Genomic DNA, 20,930 nt, shown 5'->3' on the forward strand with positions numbered 1-20,930 from the left:
TTTAGTAGCCACAAGCATAATGCTATCAATAAAAATTATAATAATTAAAGTGAGAAGATAATGCATAAAATTTAAAATTTAAAATAATTAAAATTTTCAAGAAGCGCCTAACCTTATATACTTTGAAGTCGACGGAGCTCAAAGAATAACATGTCCGGTGTACTAATATCGATCGAACCGATATTAGTGATAATTACAACCCACAGTCTGGTATCAATCATTATAATGAGATACGTACTTAACCTATTCTTACATATTACTACAATTATGAAGTAGATATTGTGTAATAAAAAGCAACGCCTTAAAATTACAATTTTCGTAATTAACGGTGGCATGTACCACCACCCTACAACCATATCTACTGCGAAGCTGTAATGCGTTTCCGTTTGAAGGATGGGAGGACTTAGACCCTGATGTCTCAAAGTGGATGATGGCATACAGTTGTGATGTCTACGGGCCTCAGTAGCTGATTAATACACTATGGTTTTGAATTTTGTCTCAATAAACTTAATCTAATACCACTTAAAACGATACATTGTGTATCAACTTCGATCCTCTTAACGTGAAGATGATCGCTAGACATCAAGATACTCTTAGTTTCGTTATAAAATATGTGATGTGAAACCTAAAAAAAGTCTAGAAATTATTTTTTATAGATATGTGACGGTAGTTACCGCATTATTATATTGCACGAACAACATCTGAGTCCTTCGTGACCACGAAAACTGTAAACCTTACGAAATGTGGGATTTAACGTCATTGTAATGACAATAAATAATGCGAGATTTTAAAACGTAAAAGTAAACAAAAACAGAATGGATTGAATAAAAGATAATGAAAAGTGTGTTGTGTGTTGAATTTTTCCATGCGACTCTTAATTTTGAGAAATTAAAAAAACGCCATTATTTTCATACATTTATTTTTATAAAAATGCATCAAGATCACTGGTTATATTAAACATTCAACATCGTATTAAGCTTACAGACGTCGATTCAAGCATTACAACAAAAGCGTTTTATGCTGCATTTGCCTAATAATACGTTCTTGAATTATATTTTCGTCAAAACATACTTATTTAACATAATGTATTGCCAGTATTCAGAAATTCGTAAATATAATTAAAAGGCAGACATACGGTACAATATTTGTAGTTTGCCGTCAGCACGAAAACTGCATTCGGAACTTTGGGTTATGAAATAAACAAATGCCTGATTAATCATTTTTTTACTTGTGTCGTAGAAATATTATTTCATAACTCCATATATTGATATTTAAAACAACAATTAATATATTTTTATATCCTTATTCAAATAGAAAATTCTGAGCATTCTTATTTCATCATTAATAAATTTTATATGCTTTTCAATTTATATGCTTTTGAACAGTTTTAAATAAATACCAGTTGGCTTTGCTTAAGTAATAGTGAACTACCTTCATTCAAGTACAAAATAGCATTTTCAAACTAGCGATTAAATTCGAAATCGATTTTATTATATTTCTCGATTTATAAATATTTTGTTTTAATTTATTCTAAATAAGCTTTATTACAATACAGTAACGGTAGTCTTATTGAGTAAAAATCATTATTAAATACGTGATAAAGTCATGTGATGTATTTAATAAATGAAATTATTAATGCTAGATTGTATTGTGAATCTATGAAATAGGCAGATATATTCTCCAATGTAACTCTGCTACTAATCAATTACCCATTCTGTTTGAAGGATAGGAGCCATTTGACTATGGAATTGATCTTGAACAAATGTCTCAAAGGTGTTACGCTGGGGCACTAACATGTATTTGGACTCTGCCTATCTGGGACAAATATGAAGAATACAATATTGAGGTTTTAATAATATTTCTATATAAACAAATTAATTTGTAGTTTTTTTTGTGTTTGATGATATAAATTCTCTATGAATTTTTCGCCAGTGAAAAACTTATTTTGAAGTATTTTACATCTCTTAGGTCAAAAGAAAAAAAAGTAACGATTATGACTTCAGCATCAACCTTAAGAATAACAGTCCTAATAGTATTATTGTGTGATGTGTGTTGTGTGTTACAGATATATGAGTCGTCTATTATCAAAGGTGGCAATCTGTGCATTTGGACAAATTTTTTTTATTGATATGTCATTACAGATTGATTTGAATATAATCGCCTCCTTCAAAGAATACGGTTCAAAAACTGCATTAAATAAAGGTTAATAGTTAACCTGTTATTTATCTAAAATGTCGTTCCGAAGAGTTTTGTGACTGCCAATGGAATACAAAGTCAATAATTCGTTTTTCTGATTTACCAATCATTGTCCAAAAGTCAGATTGCCGGCTTTGATAATAGTCGACTCATATCTTGTAAGTACTTTTTTTATAGACATAATATTTAATTAGTCAATTGAGATTGACAATACCACGTCTGTCATTTCTTATTTAGTAGCTATATTTAAGTATCCATTACAATGACTAACATTTCTCAAAAATATTTAAAGTAACCTAAAAGCTTGGGTGTATCCTAATTAAGCAATACTTAACAAGTAATGTTGAGGAATATTTTAAAACTAAATTTTCTTAAATCACAATATTTTTTTAAATAAAAACGCTTACCTGGATTATATAACCTTAAATATGTTACAGATATTGGTGTACCTGTTATTTGTATACCTGTTATTTATCTCTAGAATATAACAGATATTTGTTGTTCGAAACGCCAAGTTAACAAGTTAACGTGTTAAGTTAGTTAACAAGAATGGTTTTGCAAAAATATTGAAAGATATTTTGGGAATTAATACATTGGCGGGGCTAAAAAAACAAGTATTACTCTATATTTACATTCCTAAATATTTACAATAATCACTTAAGCTAAGTTACCTAATATGCTATTAACGAATTTGATTTTATAGTTTAGCAATAAAATATTAAAACATTTAAAATTTAAGAGAGAGAGAGACATTAAAACTTAAATAAATTCACTTGGATTATAACGTAACATCGGAAGTGGCTTCTTATGATACTCATATTTTTTTTAAAATCGAGAACAAATCACATACCTGATGCCAAAATAGGATATATTGTTCAACGGAAATCAGATACTGACATAAATACTTGTACAGTGACCACACTGAACTAACACAAACATGCTTCTGACACGAATCTTTGCCTGAAATAGGAATAAAACTCGCGATCCTCAGTCTAGTAGTCGGCATCGGGTGAAGCACTGTCAAAAATTATGTCAAAACATTACTAACAGGCTGCCAATAATGCTGCACATGCTACCGCATGATTACAAGACGTGCGAGCCATCTTGAATATATGAATCTATCGATATATGTTACTTAAGGTGATTATATTCTAAAGCTATTTACAATAATCCTATAATACCCTTGTAAATATATAGCTGAACTGACTTAGTTTTAAAAACGGTAATCTGTATTCTTTGCATAATAAAATCGACTCTTAATAAAAGGTTTCAATGTGAATCGCAACATAACGTATTTGAATGACATTTAGGGTTCCGTGTTAAATGTCAAAACGTAACCATTTTAGTTGCCAATGGTTCCCAAATGATAATAGATTACTAAAATATATGTATATAAAGTATATAACTTTGTGACGTTCATTGTAATAGAAACGGTGTAATGAAATAGTAAAATATCCTAAGAATAAAAAGTGTTAGCTACATAATCTATGTGAATTGTGTCCATACGTATCCTTAAATGTAAAAAACACGGATAGGTTATGTTGTTTAAAACATTACCCATACGTATTATATTTCTAATTCATTTATTAACTGTCGATATAATATGTATTTTTTTAAATGAATAATAAAAAAAAAACGAAATATCATTTTGAATGTAGTTTGTGTTTACCCTAAAGCTGATTTCACAAATTCTCAAATTTGGCAGTTGCGAATACTGATCGCGCACATCACAAATACACAAGCTTTAACTCGGCAAGTGAAATATAAAATTCCTATAATTAATTAAGTATCGATAGTAAAAAAGTGAGATTACTCATTTCGTGTTTTTTTTTTTTTCAATATTAAACTGCAGAGTTCTTGCCAATGATGGGGCCCCCGCTTGTCGCGTAGACCCGATGTCCATCGAATTCCACTGAGGAGTTTCGCTTCATTGCATCATCTGTGTCTTTCAACGGTTCCTTCTCATCCCTGTCAATATAAATTTTTAGATTAGATTCTCCTCTACAAAGAAAAATAAACAGATAACTTTTTAGATATCTACAATCTCTATTTACAGTAATGCTTCTTAAATATTAAGTGTATTAACTATGGTAACGCTAAAATGAAAATTATTTCAGTCAAAGTGACAGATTTTATTCGAAATTTTACTATTTTTGTGTCAATTTATGTTGATATCAATGTAAAATGAAAGTTTATGTCACTTTAACTGAAACATTATTTTATGAGGTTAATTATTTTGACTTGAAGTGATGAGCGAATGAATATAGGGACAACAAGCATTTTATTTATTAAATAAGCATTTTAATTCTGCTAAAAAAACGACATTTAAATAAATATACAATTTAAAACTACTTTTACGAATCGCCTGTGTGTCGTCGTGACCACGAAAACTGAAAAGTATTCGAAATGATTCAGTGAAAATAAGAAACGCGAGATTAAACCGTAAAAATAGTTTTGATTATAGACAATTTTAGTAAAATGTGAATGAATCTTACACTGGCGTGGTTGGTATATAGCTAAACATGTGGTCGCAAAGGGCAGCGTGGGGGAAGAAAACATATATTCAAATTAGTGGATTGTGACAAAAGAAACATTAAGAATTGCTTATGTTAAAAATGAATTATAAAACCGTTGTGTAATGGGGATGGTAATGTTTTGTGATCACTGTAAAACATGAATCGAAAACACACAGAATATAAACGAAAAGTTGCCGTAAGAGATGTTCCGGAAGAGAACTTTTCTTATCTGAAAATAAACGATGTATTCAATCGCTGATAACGAGACATCCGCTTATCGAATATACGTTTTTAATACAAAATGTTCCTACGTTAAAGTTTAATACAAAATGATGCGCTACATAATATTCTCGAACTACATTGACCACACCACTCAAAGCTTGGATCTCTTTTAAACAGTTTACATCGCTATTAAGAGAAACGCTAACTGCCAAGCTTAATTTGTATTTACATTCCGCTCAGCCCCAGCGAAAAGTTTTTTTCATACATACACCGTTGTTACATCGTGTCGAAACAGAATTTATACGTTTACATCTCCTCACAAGGGCCGAACCACAGCGTCCGCACAAACAAAGCATGCAGGCAATCTCAAAGTTTGTTACGGCAGTGTATGATGCCTTACGTCGGAGTAGACACGAGCTTGACTGGTGGCGGGAGGGGCGCGGGGGACGGCGGCGCGCGCGGCTTCATGCTGCAATAAGGGAGCGGGAAGCGCCAACCGTACAGACTAACGGGCAGAAACATCTCTCATCGACACTAAGCCCTCATTCGCACGGGCGTTTCAAAAACGCTGCGTTAAATTTTTTTTCCCTACCTAAGCACGTAGCAATGATAACAGATAGCACAGTACACTACTCTGTATAGCATAGTAACCTGTACCATAATAAATATCATCTTTTTTTTTCGTACCTAAGAGATAGCCTTGAGAGGTTATTTCAGCGTAACCTTAACTAGTAGGTGAGCTCACGGGGCTCAAACCTGACGTTGCTAACACGAACCCTAGCAAGAGCCGTGCTTCGCAGAATCTACCACCGAATCGGAAACGCGACCCACTGAGAAGATCCGGCGAGAAACTCAGCGGGCTGGTTGCGTTAAAACTCGGCGTTGGCGCTTTTATAACGTTCTCGATGTGACGTAATCTGTAACGCCCAACGCTTAGCGTTCGAAATGCAACACTGCGCAATAAAAAAGCGTCGCGTTTTAAAAGCGCTGACATATGAGCATATACTAGGAAATACATCTGTTGTATTAGAACGCTTTTTTAACGCGCGCTAAAAAAACTCCCGTGCGAATGAGGCCTAACACTTGTAGGTGGGAAAATGGAACAAGGAACACTGGGGTATAAGGTAACATAAAACAAGGTAAACAAGAAAGTCTGATGAAATTGTAGTCGGGAACAACAGGAGACAGTTATGATGTCGATGATGTGCAATTAAATGATATTTACGGTTCATATTATAATAATAAAAAAAACCAGTTAACATAAATTAGTTAAATAGAATCTTAGTCACGAAAATTTGTAGTTCAAAGATAAAACAATTACCTTCCCAATTTTGCTTCTTCGTCGTTGTGTTTCTTCGCGCGTTTGCCGCACAGGGTAGCAATCACTCCCTGTTTTCTGAAGCACAGCAGTAAGAGATCCACGATGAGAAGGCAAATGATGACGCCAGCCAAAGACAGCCCTATAATTGCCCCGCTCGATAGAAGTTGCGCGTGAGCAAAACCAGAGCGTTCAACACCTGTAGAAATTGCCAATATTAGAAAAGTGACTACAATCCAAATTCAAGAGCAGTAGAATTACGCACCAAATATTTTTTATTTAGACTTATAAAATTTTTATTAAGCATCGGGCAAACATCGACTGCTCTTTGTATCGTTAGTTTTATGCATCATGTAGAAGCTGAGGATGTTAGATTAATGAGTATGGAGTTGTAATAAACGTAACGCTATGCATAGTATTTTATTTCAATATATAACTATACAGCAAGCCTTTTTACATTCATTACGATCAATGTGAAAAATGGGGAGTGCTTCCAAATAATAAATTACGTGCACCCAATCACCAATAGCTACCGAAAGTGATTTCCAGAACGAGTATTGAAATGTGAATTCACAAACAGTAAGCACTTCGCTATCATGAAATGGGGTTTGAATGTGAAAATAATGATGATGAATGATGTTAAACAAATGACGCATAAAATTTTTAACCTAAATACTAATTATGAGAAAATAATAATAAGAAAAGTAAAGTTGTCAAGATGCAAACATTCCATAATATTTAATTTTTGCGAAATAAATGTTCAAACCCCATGACAATAGATCTTTTTTCTCTAAAGCATTAGCAAGATCTATTTAACTTGGGAATAAATTAACGTAAACATTATATAAGGTCACTATTGCTCGGGGTCATGACAGCCATCACCTAAACTTTTTTTAAAACGTTGTAAGCGAAAATATAACAATAATCGGTATATTTTCACTAAATTCACAAGAAAAACACCCTGTAATTAAAATTCAAATAAAAAAATCTAATATCTTTACTATTTCATGCATCAGAAAATAAAATACTGATAATTTTCATCCGAAATATCTTGTTTAATACAAAAATGAATTTGAATGGTAAAATAAAGATGCCTCAGAAAACTGACCGCCGATATCACATTTTGTTAATCACCGATGCATGGAACAAGCTAGTGGAAGAATGTGAAACAAACTCATCGAAGGGTGTATTAAATAGGTCATGCACAAATAGGTAATTAGTACATTCCAAAGAAAACTATGCAGCATCACTATGAACTAAATTAAGGGTTTCATATTTAATGTAAAAGATAATATTTACCCAATTCTCATGAGGGCGACACAACACACACTCGACAAACAGTCAACAGTTAGGGATTGGCTAATGGATTGGTTCCTTGATAAGCATCTTGACAGCTTTCTTTTGGTTAATATATTAATTTATTTATTAGTCTATTAATTATAATTATATATCTACTAAATAAAGGTCTGTGTATAAATCTGTGTATAAATTTTTCCTTTATGCGTTTTTATATAATTAATCGGATCATAAAAACTTGGGTGTACTGTTGTATATGGTACACATATTCTATTTTAAATAAGCGGCACGCGAGTAATTTCAAACCACTGATACTATTCATACAATTAGCGGCACTAAGAACGAAGTGTGACTAGAGAGACTATATAATAATTTTTGTTACACTCAATAGTTTTTCTTTTCTTCAGATTTTATAAATATTTTAATCGGATTAATTTATTTTTTAAATTTTCATGTATTTCAATACGGTACCGAGGAATTGCTGCAAATTGTATCACTTTGAATCAATAAAACAAACTAACACATTTATTTTAGCGACAGAATAAATTAAGGATGTTGTTTTTCAAACATTTATTATGTTTCACATTGGTCTTTTTACTCAAACATCACAATCACTCACACTCCTAGTAGTAGTTATTGTATAATATCTAACCGCTTTTGTTTTTTCATTTAACCACTCAACATCTCAATGTTTACTAGTCTCTCAGATGATATCACCACTGGAACGTCTTACATTATTTTTAAAATACTTATATTATACCAAAAGGACAAAATACTCATCAAAAAATTCGTACACAAAAGTTTACTCTTAAATCTTAATCTATGTCTATATTGTGTAAGCCTTTTTAATTTTTGGCATTACATTATTTATTATTGCAAGGAAAATATTTTGAATTAAATGGCAGTGATAATTTTTATAGCCATATTACATATTAAAACTACTTGCGTTTTTCATTCTATGAACTTTCAATTAAAAAAATTGGCACAACAAATTTAAAATTTCAAAGATCTATTATAAATTATTATATTTTTAATCATTGAATCAACACCGTTACGTATTTACAGACAAACAAATTATATTATCACAATAATTATTTCCTAAACAACAATAAGTCAACTTTGGACTTTGTTAGATATAATTTAGTGTTTTTTTATTTATTCAAACTAAGAATAATACAAGAACTGTAGCTATAATGTCCAGTTTAGTGTTTGCCCATCTCAAATAGCTGGGACATCCATTTGGGTTACCTAGAAAATATTTACTATTATTGTTAAATAAGCATTTTTATTTCAATTAAATAAAAATGAAATGAAATTTACAAAAAAAAAATAAAAAATAAAAAAATGATGTTGTGAATAATAATAATCATAACTTACCATACACAATAATTTAACACTAACATAACAGGGCATTAATGAAGAAAATTTAAATAAACTAAATTTAGTAAATTAGCAATGAACTTAAAAACTAAAACATAGATCTCACAACTTAACTATGAATCAAAAACGAAAGTAAAATATTTTGTTATCGTTTATTTGTACCTTAATCTGTTTTTTTTTTGATGTAGTTAATTGGCAAGATCTCATTCTTAAATAAATCGAAAAAGAAATACAACGAAACTTAATTTAATTAAACAAATCAAAATAATCGAAAAAATAAACAATGGTTAATGATCAAACTGGTTAACAGCTCGCGTCTCATAGAATTGTACTTATCGAAGCGGCATAACCAATTTTAAAACTAATAAAAGTTTAGAATGCGAAAATAGTTGTTCACACAGTTATTTATAATTACATGATCGAAAACCAACTGTCAGGAAGCGCACCGAAGCACTAACACAATTCGGAATCAGTAGCAGTTCACAAAAACAAACACAATACAAAGGACGCGACGAGGGAACGAACATAATAGTTAGCGGTCGTAGCTGAGGAGGGCTTTAAAGGTTCAGACGCAGTGTAGACATCGTAGAATCCCGCCCGTAACGGCACTTCATTACTCTCTTTATTGTACTCACCAAGAGCAGTTTGGACGTACAGTTGGGCGGGCAGTGAGAAACCGAGCTGGTTATGAGCCCGCAGATGAATGCGGTAACGAGTGTCCGGATGTAGCCCTCTGACTTCGTATGTAATGGCTTCGAATGACTTAAGTTCTTGGGTAACGCACTCGTTTTCCGACGACACACGCCATTCGCCGCTTATCTTCAAAACCTGCGTCGAAAGGGTTAGCTTATTAAAGATCTATCAAATCGTTTACGTACTCCAATTAATTGGAAGATTCACTTACCGGACAATAGCGGATTTCGTACATGTCAATAGGCTCCCCATTATGAGCGGGTATTTTCCACTTCAGTTCATATCTGTCTGCGTATTTTCCGTGAATAAGCGATTCCGAGCTAAGGTTCTCTCTCCATTTCGGCTGTTCTGGTGGTGACCTGAATCATAGTAAAGGTTATCAAAAAAAAAAGGCAATGAATGCAAAAGTCTATGATCAAAAATTCTACGCTTTACAGAACCAAAATAAAAAAAAGTTTGTGTATTTTTCTTACCTTCTTGGCATGATAACCGTAATAGGAGATCCCCAACTACCAATGCCAACTTGATTAACTGCAGCGAATCTAAAGTCATAGGTAAACATTGGTCTCAAGTTTTCCACAGTGTATGGGGAATTAACCGACCACGTGCGGTTCTGTGCTAAGTTCCAGTCGAAGTTTGCATTTTCTTTGAATTGGGCAACATAAGCCAAGATCGGCGGACCCATATCTTCAGCAGGTCCAACAATATTGAACGTAACTGAGGTTGCTGTGATAGTTTCTTGTCTTGCCTGAAAAAGTAATTTTTTATATGTTCAATTAAATAAGCTTATATTTTGAGTCAGCGCAGTTCATGTAAGTTCAAGTGATGAAGTTACCTGTACTACAGGTCCGGGAGGAAAAGCTTCTCTGAACTGAATGACATGCTCTGCTTCTCCTAGAGTATTGGTAGCAACACACTTGTATATTCCATACAGTCCACGATCCAGTGGCGTGATTGTGACATAGCTTATTGGGCCAGACCCAAAGATTTTGATATGGGGCGTTTCTACCAGATCAGCGTCACGGAACCTAATCAGTAAAAATTTAAGTCACTACTTACAAATTCTATTGTCGGAGATTTTGCATTGTAGTTAAATCTATGTATGTGTATATATCTTTTGTGTAAGTATTTGTAATTTATTTAATATAAATTTCATTGCACCTACCACTATTTACTCTGCACTGCCTTTGGTTGACTGGTAGAGAATGCCATAGGTATTAAGTCCGCCAATGTAAATTTTACATGAAGTGTAATAAATAACTAAAATAAATCTTAATACAACATCGCTGTTTACCTCCACTTGATCGTAGCATTGGGAATACTCTCAGCGACGCACGTCAAATTTACAGTTTGCCCATTCCAACTCCATATCGGTACTGTAGGCATCCTTTCAAAGGTTGGCCGGAACTGCACAGCCAAATGGCCGTTTCGCCAAGCTTCACCAGCTGGATAAAACAATGATTTATTGTTCGTGAAAACCAAAACTATGACCATTTAAATTCAATCAAGAAAACAGCTCACCATCGTTCTCAGCAATGCACTCGTATAAACCATCATCAGTTCTATTCAAATTCGAAATCATGATTACTGCGCTAGATTCAATTTGATCTCCTGATTGATGACTGCTGGTCTCAATAGTGATCCTAAACAAAAATATTACGTTTAATGATATTAAAGAATGTCAAAAGTATATAATTTACCAATTTGTTTATAAATTTCTTATTGTGCTCACCTTCCACCATCATTTGGTCCATTAACAAAACGCTCACTATTGCTCCGCTTACGGAAACTAATGCGAGGTGCTGGACGACCAGTAGCTTTACACTCCAGTCTGCCTTCTTGTTTTTCGGGAGCAGTAGTATTGTAGAGTTCGAAAATCCTTGGCTTCACAAGTACTTCGACTTCTATTTCGGTTTCGTTTTGACCAGCCTTATTAACCGCACTGCAAATATACTTTCCGTAATCAGCGGCTTCGACTCTATCAAAAGTTAAGAGTCCAGTGTTTTCGTTAACGTTGAATCGTGATGTAGTAGCCAGGTTCTAAAATAAATCAGAAAATAGGGTTTATTTAGCGTTATTAGCCGATGTTAGTCCTCTGCCCAATTAGAGTTAAGCGATTAGTGAAGCCATTATATTTAAAATAGTGACATTCGCTAACAAAAAAGTAATGGTAAATTATTGTAATCTTACCTCGCGTGTCGAAGCTTTAATCCAAGTATATGTTGGTGGCGGCTTTCCTCTCGCTTTGCAAGTGATTGCAGCTGATTCTCCCTCTTTGATTCTAACTGTCGTCTCTCGTTCTTCCATTTCTGGTGCGGTGTAAACCTATAAATTAATTAATTTTACACAATCAAATATTAGATGGATTTTCATGATGTTCTACGAATCATTTACTCTGAAGTTTTGTTCATCACATACCTCAAGTTTAATGTTCCTTTCCGCAAGTTCACCAGTTTGCATTACGACAGCTCTACAAGTATATGTACCATCATCACTTTCTTGAACGTTTTTAATCATTAGACCATTAGCGTGAATTACGTATCTGTCACCAGTTACGATCTGTTGAGTTGAAATTTATTATTAATAAAATCAGTTCTTGATTTATTTAAGTACTAGAGATATTTGAATATTGTTTGAGCTACTTACGGGATTTTCTTCTTTAAACCAATCTACTGATGGTGCAGGCTCGGCTGTAACCTCGCACATGACTTTAAAATCTTTGCCTTTGGTTGCATACTGGTTCTCATTAGCATTTGTCCAAGTGATAGCAACTAAAAATAAACGAAATTAGAATATATACTATGTATTATTTTAGAAACATTTATCTGGATTAATCTGGTGTCTATTTATGTTCATTTGGTGTTTATTTGACATTTTTTAACGTTTCAAGTATTTTGAGGTTGACTACAAAAACCGTTTTCAAGTGAAAAAAAAAACCCAAAGGAGGTCAGTAATTTTATTTCTATAACTGTGATTTTTATTATATCATTCTAACTTTTAAAGTTTTTTTTGTGAATAGAGATGAAGGGTTTCTTTTATTTCAATTGCTATCACTGTAAATTCTCCTTACCAAATGTATCCAAAATAACGCTGGCGCTAAGAGGGATATTCGTGTAAGTAGCCTCACAGGAATAGTTTCCAGCCATTGCAGGCGTTATCGAGGATATATACAACAATTGAAGCTGTTTGGCAGGCATTGCTTCTGTGTATATTTCCGGACGAGTTCCAGCACTGTAAATTTAAAAATGTTTTTGATTATATTTAACGGGCGGTTTTGGTCTGTCTATCTTTAGCGTATCTTTATAAGTTCTTATTATTCAAATGGTGGTTTTGGTCTGTCTATAGTATTTTTAGCGTATATTTGTAAATTTTTATTGACAATATGCTGAAATGAACTTTTATAATGTAATTTTAAAAAGCACGGATTTGTTCATTGTGTGTCCACGCTGACAGACGACTTGTAGTTACGATCAAACTATTGCTTATGCTATCAACAAATTTCGGTAGCTTATTGACGGGCTGCTAATGTACAATATATATAAATGCAATCTGCCGTTGTGGAAATTACAGTATGTTTTCAGTCTACGATCTCTGCTTGCTCGTTTGATAGATCTCTAAGCAGTGAAGACAAGTTATTCCGATGTTATGACACCCACCCGAGCGTGATTAAATAGCAAAGCGCTTTCAAAATTAAGATCCTCCCCTTATTTGTGTACAGCGACATGTTCAGTTCAATCAGGTTTTAGATACTCACGCAGCTTCCATGATGATCTGTCCTTTCGGGTCCCTCCACTGTGGCTGTGTGACCAGTGCCGGATCAGGTGCATCAGCTTGACAGGTAAGTACAACAGACTTCCCAACTGCCACAGTCTGCTGTTTCGATATCGGAAGTATCCTCAGGTTTTGGGCTAGACAACCTGTCAATACAAAGAAAGTACATTTAGACAGTGCATTATTTTAAATATTAACATATCGCTTAAGTATAAAGACGATTATTATACTAATTGGCATTAAATTATTTACGTAATACGGGTCTTAGTGTTAAATCTTCGTAATGGATTGCTTAACATTGAATAGTAAAAAGAAATTGAGTAACTAATTGATAATTTGGCCTTTGGATAAAGGTTTCACCCTAAAATGAAGACAGCCGAAATTGCAAAGGCAGCCCCTGCGCAAGTCTTTCATTAAGTCGGTCGCAATTTATTCATCGGCACGTGACGTACTTCATTAGGAAGACATCACACGCCTTCAACTATGTACTTAATCTGTACATTGTAAACAGTTTTTGTTTGTCTTCCTTTGCATTTGTACGCGTAGAGCGGCACATTGACCACATACATATATTCGAATATAGTTTTCAACCCTTTGACTGTCATGTAGGTCACCGGTGCCCTACTACGTGGCGCACTGAAGTTTTTATGTCGACTTCTGTTATTAATGCACCGGAATATCTAGTAGACTCGGAAAAAGACGAATCCGAAGATACTGAGAGTGGATCTAAGTCTCAGAGACATAAATGACTAAAAAGATCCAAAAAAAGTGGGTGTGTGTAAGTCACACACGGTAGAAATGAAACTTATAAATAAGATATAGATATACTGACTATCCCACTACACAGGAGCATACATATGGACAATGTTTAGTAGACGATAGTGGGGATGCTACGAAAAGTCACACAAAGAGGAGACCGAGAACGTCTAATGTGTTCTATCTCATTCTCTCGCCGGCTGAATCCTATACATTTATGTGTTTGTGTCTCTATGGACTTATTTTTTCGTTTCATCGAGATCATCATTGAAATCACAACGATTCTAAAGAAGTTTCACTTCAACAAAGGGAGGCAAAAGGGAGGCTTAGTAACAGAAATTGACATAATCATTTCAGTGCGCCGCGTAGGGCACTGGTGAGATACATTGCACTCGAAGAGTTAAGTACTTTCAACTACTAGTGGTCACCTAGTAGTTGAAATTCGACTATAATTAATTAAAATTATAAGTTTGAACATTATTTTGGTTCTATTGTCAAAGACAATATTCTATAATCACACATTTCGCCAAGAATACACTATTATACAGAAGAATAATATTCAAGACCAACAATATTAATCTATTCTCAATTTGACCAGAGACTAACAATAAACTAAAATTATATGAGTGTGTTGTTTGTGTCAAATACATGGTAGTGTGCGTAATGTTTATTTTTATTGATTTAATGTATTTTTATGCACAAATTCTGCACTCTTACTTTATAAGTATGGGAAATTTCAAACTTCTTCGTCCACGCATTTTTCGTAATAAGGGGTACAAATTTTTAGAGCTTCACGTATTAATATACCGATATATAGCCCGCGATAGCCTGTCATAGTTCTGACGTAGATCGAGAGTAACCACTCGCTAACAAAATCTACCGAGTTAAAAAAATATTCATCATTTCTTCACAAAAGGTTGCGCTCTGTATGTTTAACAAATATATTTTAAAGTAAACGCCAGTGTAGATAGTACATGTAATGTAAATAATAATATAAATCCTGTGTATTTAGGTTCTATTCTAGAATAACAAGCTTACTGTCTAGAGTATCGAATTATTTGAACGAGTATTTTTCATATTTCAAACAAAAACTATTTAAAATGTTTGATTGCTTTTATTATTCGCAGTACAAAGCAAAGTCAAATGTACTATAATAACTTTATATTACATATCTGAAATTGATTAGGTTTTGTTTGCCGTTCAAACGAAGATTTCGGTCAGAGTGCCATCACCGTAATATGGGCGGTTGACAATTAGGTTTAAAGCAATAGCTATATATTGTTTAACAAAATCACAGCAATCTGTAACTAGGTGTTGATTAGTTGATCAAATGACATCAACGAAAAGTTAACGACGGGTCAACAATAAAGGCTTTGTCAAACAGAACGCGTAATTAGCGCGCGTCAGAGCGGTACGCTATGACGCCGAGATGTGTTGTAGTACTATGGTAACATACCGTCAAACAGAGCGCCAGCGCTATAGCGCTTATAGCTGGCGCTCTATGTGACGGTCTGATACCGTAGTAGTACAACACATCTCGGCTTCATAGCGCGGCGTTAGTTTAGCGCTCTTACGCGCGCTAAGTACGCGTTCTGTTTGACGAAGCCTTAAGAGATGTGCGTAATACGTCGGATAAGTTCATCATTCAACGAATAAAGAAAACGTAAGGACATTACCGATCGTATCAATTACGATAGACCGTAATATCAGTTGCACTTTTTAGTGATACTCGTCTGCTTCAATTTTGTTTGTTGGATAACTGATGGTAGGACCTCTTGTGAGTCCGTGCGGGTGTGTACCAACACTTTGCCTATTTCTTCTGTGAAGCAGTAATGCGTTTCGGTTTGAAGGGTGGGGCAGCCGTTGTAACTTTACTTCAGACCTTGGAACTTGTGTCTCAGAGTGGGTGGCGCATTTACTTTGTGGATGTCTATGGGCTACAGTAACCACTTAACACCTAACATCTAAGCAAAAAATAATAATAATAATAATGCATTTTTAATATATCGGAATTTATTTAAACAAAGTATTTTTTCTATAAGGCACTAATCTTTTCTTGCTTCATCGCAGCCACATTCGTAAGATAACTAAATAAATTTCATAGCTTTGAGATTTAGCCTTCATCTAAACAGATTCTAATGTCGTCCAAGTTTTTTCATATTAAAAAACGCCTTTCCGTACTTCGTTTGTGACATGAAAATTTCGAGAAAGTTCCGAGCGTCATGAATAATTCACTGTCAAGAAGTAACAAGAAGCCTGTTATTTAACAGCTTAATAACACGTACATATATATAAATATTAAAAGTGTGTTGAAGTAGTTAGATGGTAAACTTCCTTCTGTTTATTTTTTGGGGTATCTAATTCGCATTAAGAGTAGCCATAAGTTTTTGTCATATTAGAAAATATGAAAAAAATTAATTTCGGGATTTAAAATAAATGTTTCTCAATGCGAATGTGAGCTCCTAATTTGTATGACTCGCATAAAATTTACATCACTATTCAATAATATGCATTTTCCGTTTAGTATGAAATTGTTATATAGGTTATAAATTGTATTATTAGGTATCGTCAGTTCAAAACGCAATTGTATCTTGTTTTATTAACAATGTAGGTACACACTACATTGTAATCAGACTGCTAATAAAATAAGAGCTCGTGAACTTTCACGCTACGCTAATGATCTCTTTCTGAAAAATTATACAGATGGTATAAACTCTGATTCAAAAAGTTCAAAGATCGAGGACGGTACCACAAAGCCGCATATGCTATAATCATAAACCTTCTTTTATTCCACAGGCAGCGGTCAGCATAACAAGTACGCATGTTATGGTTTCATTTGGCAGTTTTACGGCTCGACCCCTTGTATTTCTTACGTCAACCCTTCCTAAAACACCTTTTTCTATCAATATCATCGTCTTAAGCCTTACAATTACAGCCTTAGCCTGGTTTTTTTTTATTGCTTAGATGGGTGGACGAGCTCACAGCCCACCTGATGTTAAATGGTTACTGGACCCCATAGACATCTACAACGTAAATGCGCCACCTACCTTGAGGTAAGTTCTAAGGTCTCAGTATAGTTACCACGGCTACCTCACCCTTCAAACCGAAACGCATTTCTGCTTCACGGCAGAAATAGGCAGGGTGGTGGTACCTACCCGTGCGGACTCACGAGTGGTTCTACCAGCAGTAAGAGGTCCAGTCCGTCTCTCCAAATTAATTCACAATTTTCTAGGTCTGGTATAAATCACTAGACTATCACTCCATGCGTTTAAAGGGTGTTTAAAACTTCAATAAACAAATAATCACTCGAATAAATCCTCTGTTTAACTAAATACAAACAAGGTAGAGCGGTTACGTCTAATGATCACGTTACAGTTGGCAACACGATCTGGCCCTTTCTCGTGTATTTCACATATCACATAGACCCCAAAAAATCCAGCTGTGTGAAAATCTAAATTTACCGACAAATACGGTGCAGATGTGGAGTGGTATCACGTTTTCGCCATAGGCACTATCCATGTCAATCCCACAATCAAATATTAAATATGGAAGCAGCCCTAGTTGCTTACTCAAAATCCGGATCGAGACATGTGATACATGATTCAGGATAAATATTAGTGGGCAATTGGTACGCGTAGTCGTCTTTACTAATTAATAGACCTTTTTTTATCGCTGGGGAATCCATTTTCTAATTAATAGACCTACAAACTTTTATGACGTAAATTCTCTGATCTCGAGTATATCTGAATGAATGATAATAAAAATTTGAGACTTTTTACTGGTGGGTAGACCCTGCCTATTTCTGCCGTGAAGCAGAAATGCGTTTTGATTTGAAGGGTGGGGCAGTCGTTGTAACTATACAGAGACTTTAGAACTTATATCTCAATATGGGCGGCGGCATTTGCGTTGTAGATGTCTATGGGCTCCAGTAACCATTTAACACCAGGCCTGTGAGCTCGTCCACCCATCTAAGCAATAGAAAAAAAATCTTAATGATATAATGGGCCTGAGTTTATGTATCAAATACCCGAGTGTTAGTAAGCTCGCATGTAATTTTTGAACAATGGTCTCGAACTTCCTATATTAAACACAGATAGGCATGCAAAACTTCAGCTCTTGAACGCTTCAGTAAAATTCAAATTAATTAAAACTTTATGTTTCAAATTCAGCTTTAAGCTTCCACGTAGAATGTTTTAATTAATGTTCTTAATATTTTGTTTCGGGTTATTAACTTTATATGTTGTACCCTTCGATCAGTAATAATATTATGTGATTTACGGGACCAAGAATCGTGAAGATTTTTTTAAAACTAATAATGTTTTTGCTTGAAGTCATACATAAGTTTCATTTTGCTCAAATGCTAGTAGTTCAAATCTATACTAATATTATAAAGAGGAAAGATTTGTTTGTTTGTTTGTATTGAATAGGCTCCGAAACTACTGAACCGATTTGAAAAATTATTTCACTGTTTGGAAGCTACACTATTCCCGAGTGACATAGGCTATAATATTTTTTGAAAAAAATTAGAGTTAAATTAATAAATTAAAACTCCTATAATGTAACCCAAGGTGTAAAAAAATTACCTAAAATATTGTTTACATCGGGTGCCCTGCGAAAACTATTGATGATAGAATAAAATAATGTACTACGACTTTGTAGAACTCATTATTATCTACAAAAAGTGTCGTGACAGCAAATGTCTAACTATTATAGTTATGCCGCAATAAGTGTTCTTTTGAAAATTTTGTTAAAAACCCGAGCGGAGCCGGAGCGGGCCGCTAGTGCAACAATAAAACTTAATAAATAATAACTATTTCTATGTTTTTATTGCTTCACGCGTATATCATATAAAAGGCAAAGCCAAGGTCGAATATAATTTAGCAAAAAAACTACCTTACTACGGATTCTTGTGTACTTTTTTCTTTTCTCTTGAAAACACTAGTTTGAAAACCGGAAATAATGTTTCTGCATCATGCCGAGATATAATACTGATATACTATCGGTTTAATACTGTTGTATCAAGTATACTAAGATTCTCCATAAGATATGATTTGCAGGCAGCAGGCGTATAGAATTTTTTACAAGTTTTTAGTTATTCAACCCACGTCACACCCACCCTTCGCTTATCCTCGAGTTTTTCTTTACAAAATGCGCTTCGTGCATTTTATACGTAACAATTGCGTTGAAGAAAATATTAGATAGATAACTAGTTTAAGCAATGCTTCAACGAGGAAATACTTTTTTTATTGCTTAGGTGGGTGGACGAGCTCACAGCCCACCTGGTGTTAAATGGTTACTGGAGCCCATAGACATCTACAACGCAAATGCCGCCGCCCATATTGAGATATAAGTTCTAAAGTATCTGTATAGTTACGACTGCCTCACCCTTCAAACCAAAACGCAATACTGCTTCACGGCAGAAATAGGCAGGGTGGTGGTACCTACCCGTGCGGACTCACAAGAGGTCCCACCACCAGTAAAAAATTAAGTTAAACTTAAGTTAACCATTTTCGTGAAACTGATTTTCTAATTAACTTAAATGTTACTTTACCAAATTTGTTGGGTCGAAAACAACGGATCATGTATATTAAATTAACTTCAAAAGCGTCCTTAACAAAAAAAAAGGACTGTAGACCTCCTTAGAAATTCCTTTTAGTAACTTGTTTCTAACAAAGGCAACAGACATTCTCCACATCGTGTTAACAACGAGGATATTCCCTTTAGATTAGCGTGCTGGTATACATTTTTATTTAAAATACAACTTTCAGGACATTCTTGTAAATTGGCCGGGGGACTTCAGGTTTCGTTCTCACACGCAAAAGATATATTGTCTGCTTATTTTGCAAGTTACGTTTTGTAATACAAACATTCAGAATTTTTATTACATTTAAAAAAATATAATTTTCTTGTTGTTTGAAATCTTATTATCTCAAAATGAACAACTTTATTTTATGGTGCTTTTATTTGTTATTAAGTTTGTAAATATCCAAAAATCAAACCAAACAAAAACCAAAATTCTACATTTTATTTACCTCTTTTCCGTTAACAGGTAAATAGGTAAATAAATATAATAGTAAATAGGTAAACAAAAAATAAATAGGTTTAACTTTAATAGGTAAATAAATATAATAGTAAATAGGTAAATAAAGAATAAATAGGTTTAGCTTTAACAGGTAAATAGGTAAATAAAAACCCAGAAAAAATGGTTAAGAGTATTTCAACCCTGACTATGACGTTTCTGGTTTGTGGTAACTGTATTTAAAACTAGCATATATTAAATAATAATTACTAAGCATCACTAAGCCGAATCTGGTGATACATATAGATGGAGAAGTACAAAGAATATGTGTAACTACTGGTAATAAAAAACATATTTGGAGCCCATACGAGTACTACCATGCAGCCTATTTCGGTCACCAAGCAATTATAATTGTAGTTTAAGGGATACGCCAGACGTTATTGCAACATAATCGAAAAATTATAAGCGTCTTAAGTTGAGTGCAGTTCAGACAGGAGCCTAGGTAAGTTACAGTGTCAATTGACACTGATAGGCATTTAGTTTAAGTACTTAAGGCCCCGTTGCCACCAAGAGCGAAAAAATATGTTCGATTTCTTCAATAAAACAATATAATGTTTTATGAATAGCATTCATAATTATGTACACTAGAGGTCCCGCAGGAGTCGAAATCCGACTATAATTAATTGGAATTGTAGGTTTGTACACTATTATGATTGTATTTTATACTTCTATAATCACAAATTTCGCCAAGGCTACACTATAA

General features: G+C 33.9%; 1 protein-coding gene across 6 annotated transcripts in view; it reads right to left on the reverse strand.

The window, feature by feature from the left end:
* Nucleotides 1–902: 902 nt before the first annotated feature.
* Nucleotides 903–20,930, reverse strand: part of LOC101743686 (fasciclin-2) — a 134,708-nt gene continuing 114,680 nt past the window's right edge. Inside the window, exons 2-17 of one of the 6 annotated variants that reach the window (XM_038017117.2) lie at nt 13,376–13,538; nt 12,692–12,852; nt 12,268–12,392; nt 12,040–12,180; nt 11,812–11,946; nt 11,354–11,661; nt 11,143–11,264; nt 10,916–11,066; nt 10,457–10,649; nt 10,095–10,369; nt 9,833–9,980; nt 9,564–9,756; nt 6,256–6,451; nt 5,335–5,439; nt 4,692–4,712; nt 903–4,164 (exon numbers count right to left, since the gene is read on the reverse strand). In XM_038017117.2, coding sequence (XP_037873045.1) covers nt 4,038–4,164; nt 4,692–4,712; nt 5,335–5,439; nt 6,256–6,451; nt 9,564–9,756; nt 9,833–9,980; nt 10,095–10,369; nt 10,457–10,649; nt 10,916–11,066; nt 11,143–11,264; nt 11,354–11,661; nt 11,812–11,946; nt 12,040–12,180; nt 12,268–12,392; nt 12,692–12,852; nt 13,376–13,538 — 2,564 coding nt within the window. In that variant the 3' untranslated portion in view covers nt 903–4,037. Of the gene's footprint in view, nt 4,165–4,691; nt 4,713–5,334; nt 5,440–6,255; nt 6,452–8,103; nt 8,797–9,563; nt 9,757–9,832; nt 9,981–10,094; nt 10,370–10,456; nt 10,650–10,915; nt 11,067–11,142; nt 11,265–11,353; nt 11,662–11,811; nt 11,947–12,039; nt 12,181–12,267; nt 12,393–12,691; nt 12,853–13,375; nt 13,539–20,930 lie in introns of those variants that run through there. The other 5 variants (XM_038017118.2, XM_012692139.4, XM_012692138.4 and 2 more) reach the window with 5 other exon arrangements.

This window comes from Bombyx mori, chromosome 18 (genome assembly GCF_030269925.1).
Source record: "Bombyx mori chromosome 18, ASM3026992v2".
Taxonomy (NCBI): domain Eukaryota; kingdom Metazoa; phylum Arthropoda; class Insecta; order Lepidoptera; family Bombycidae; genus Bombyx; species Bombyx mori.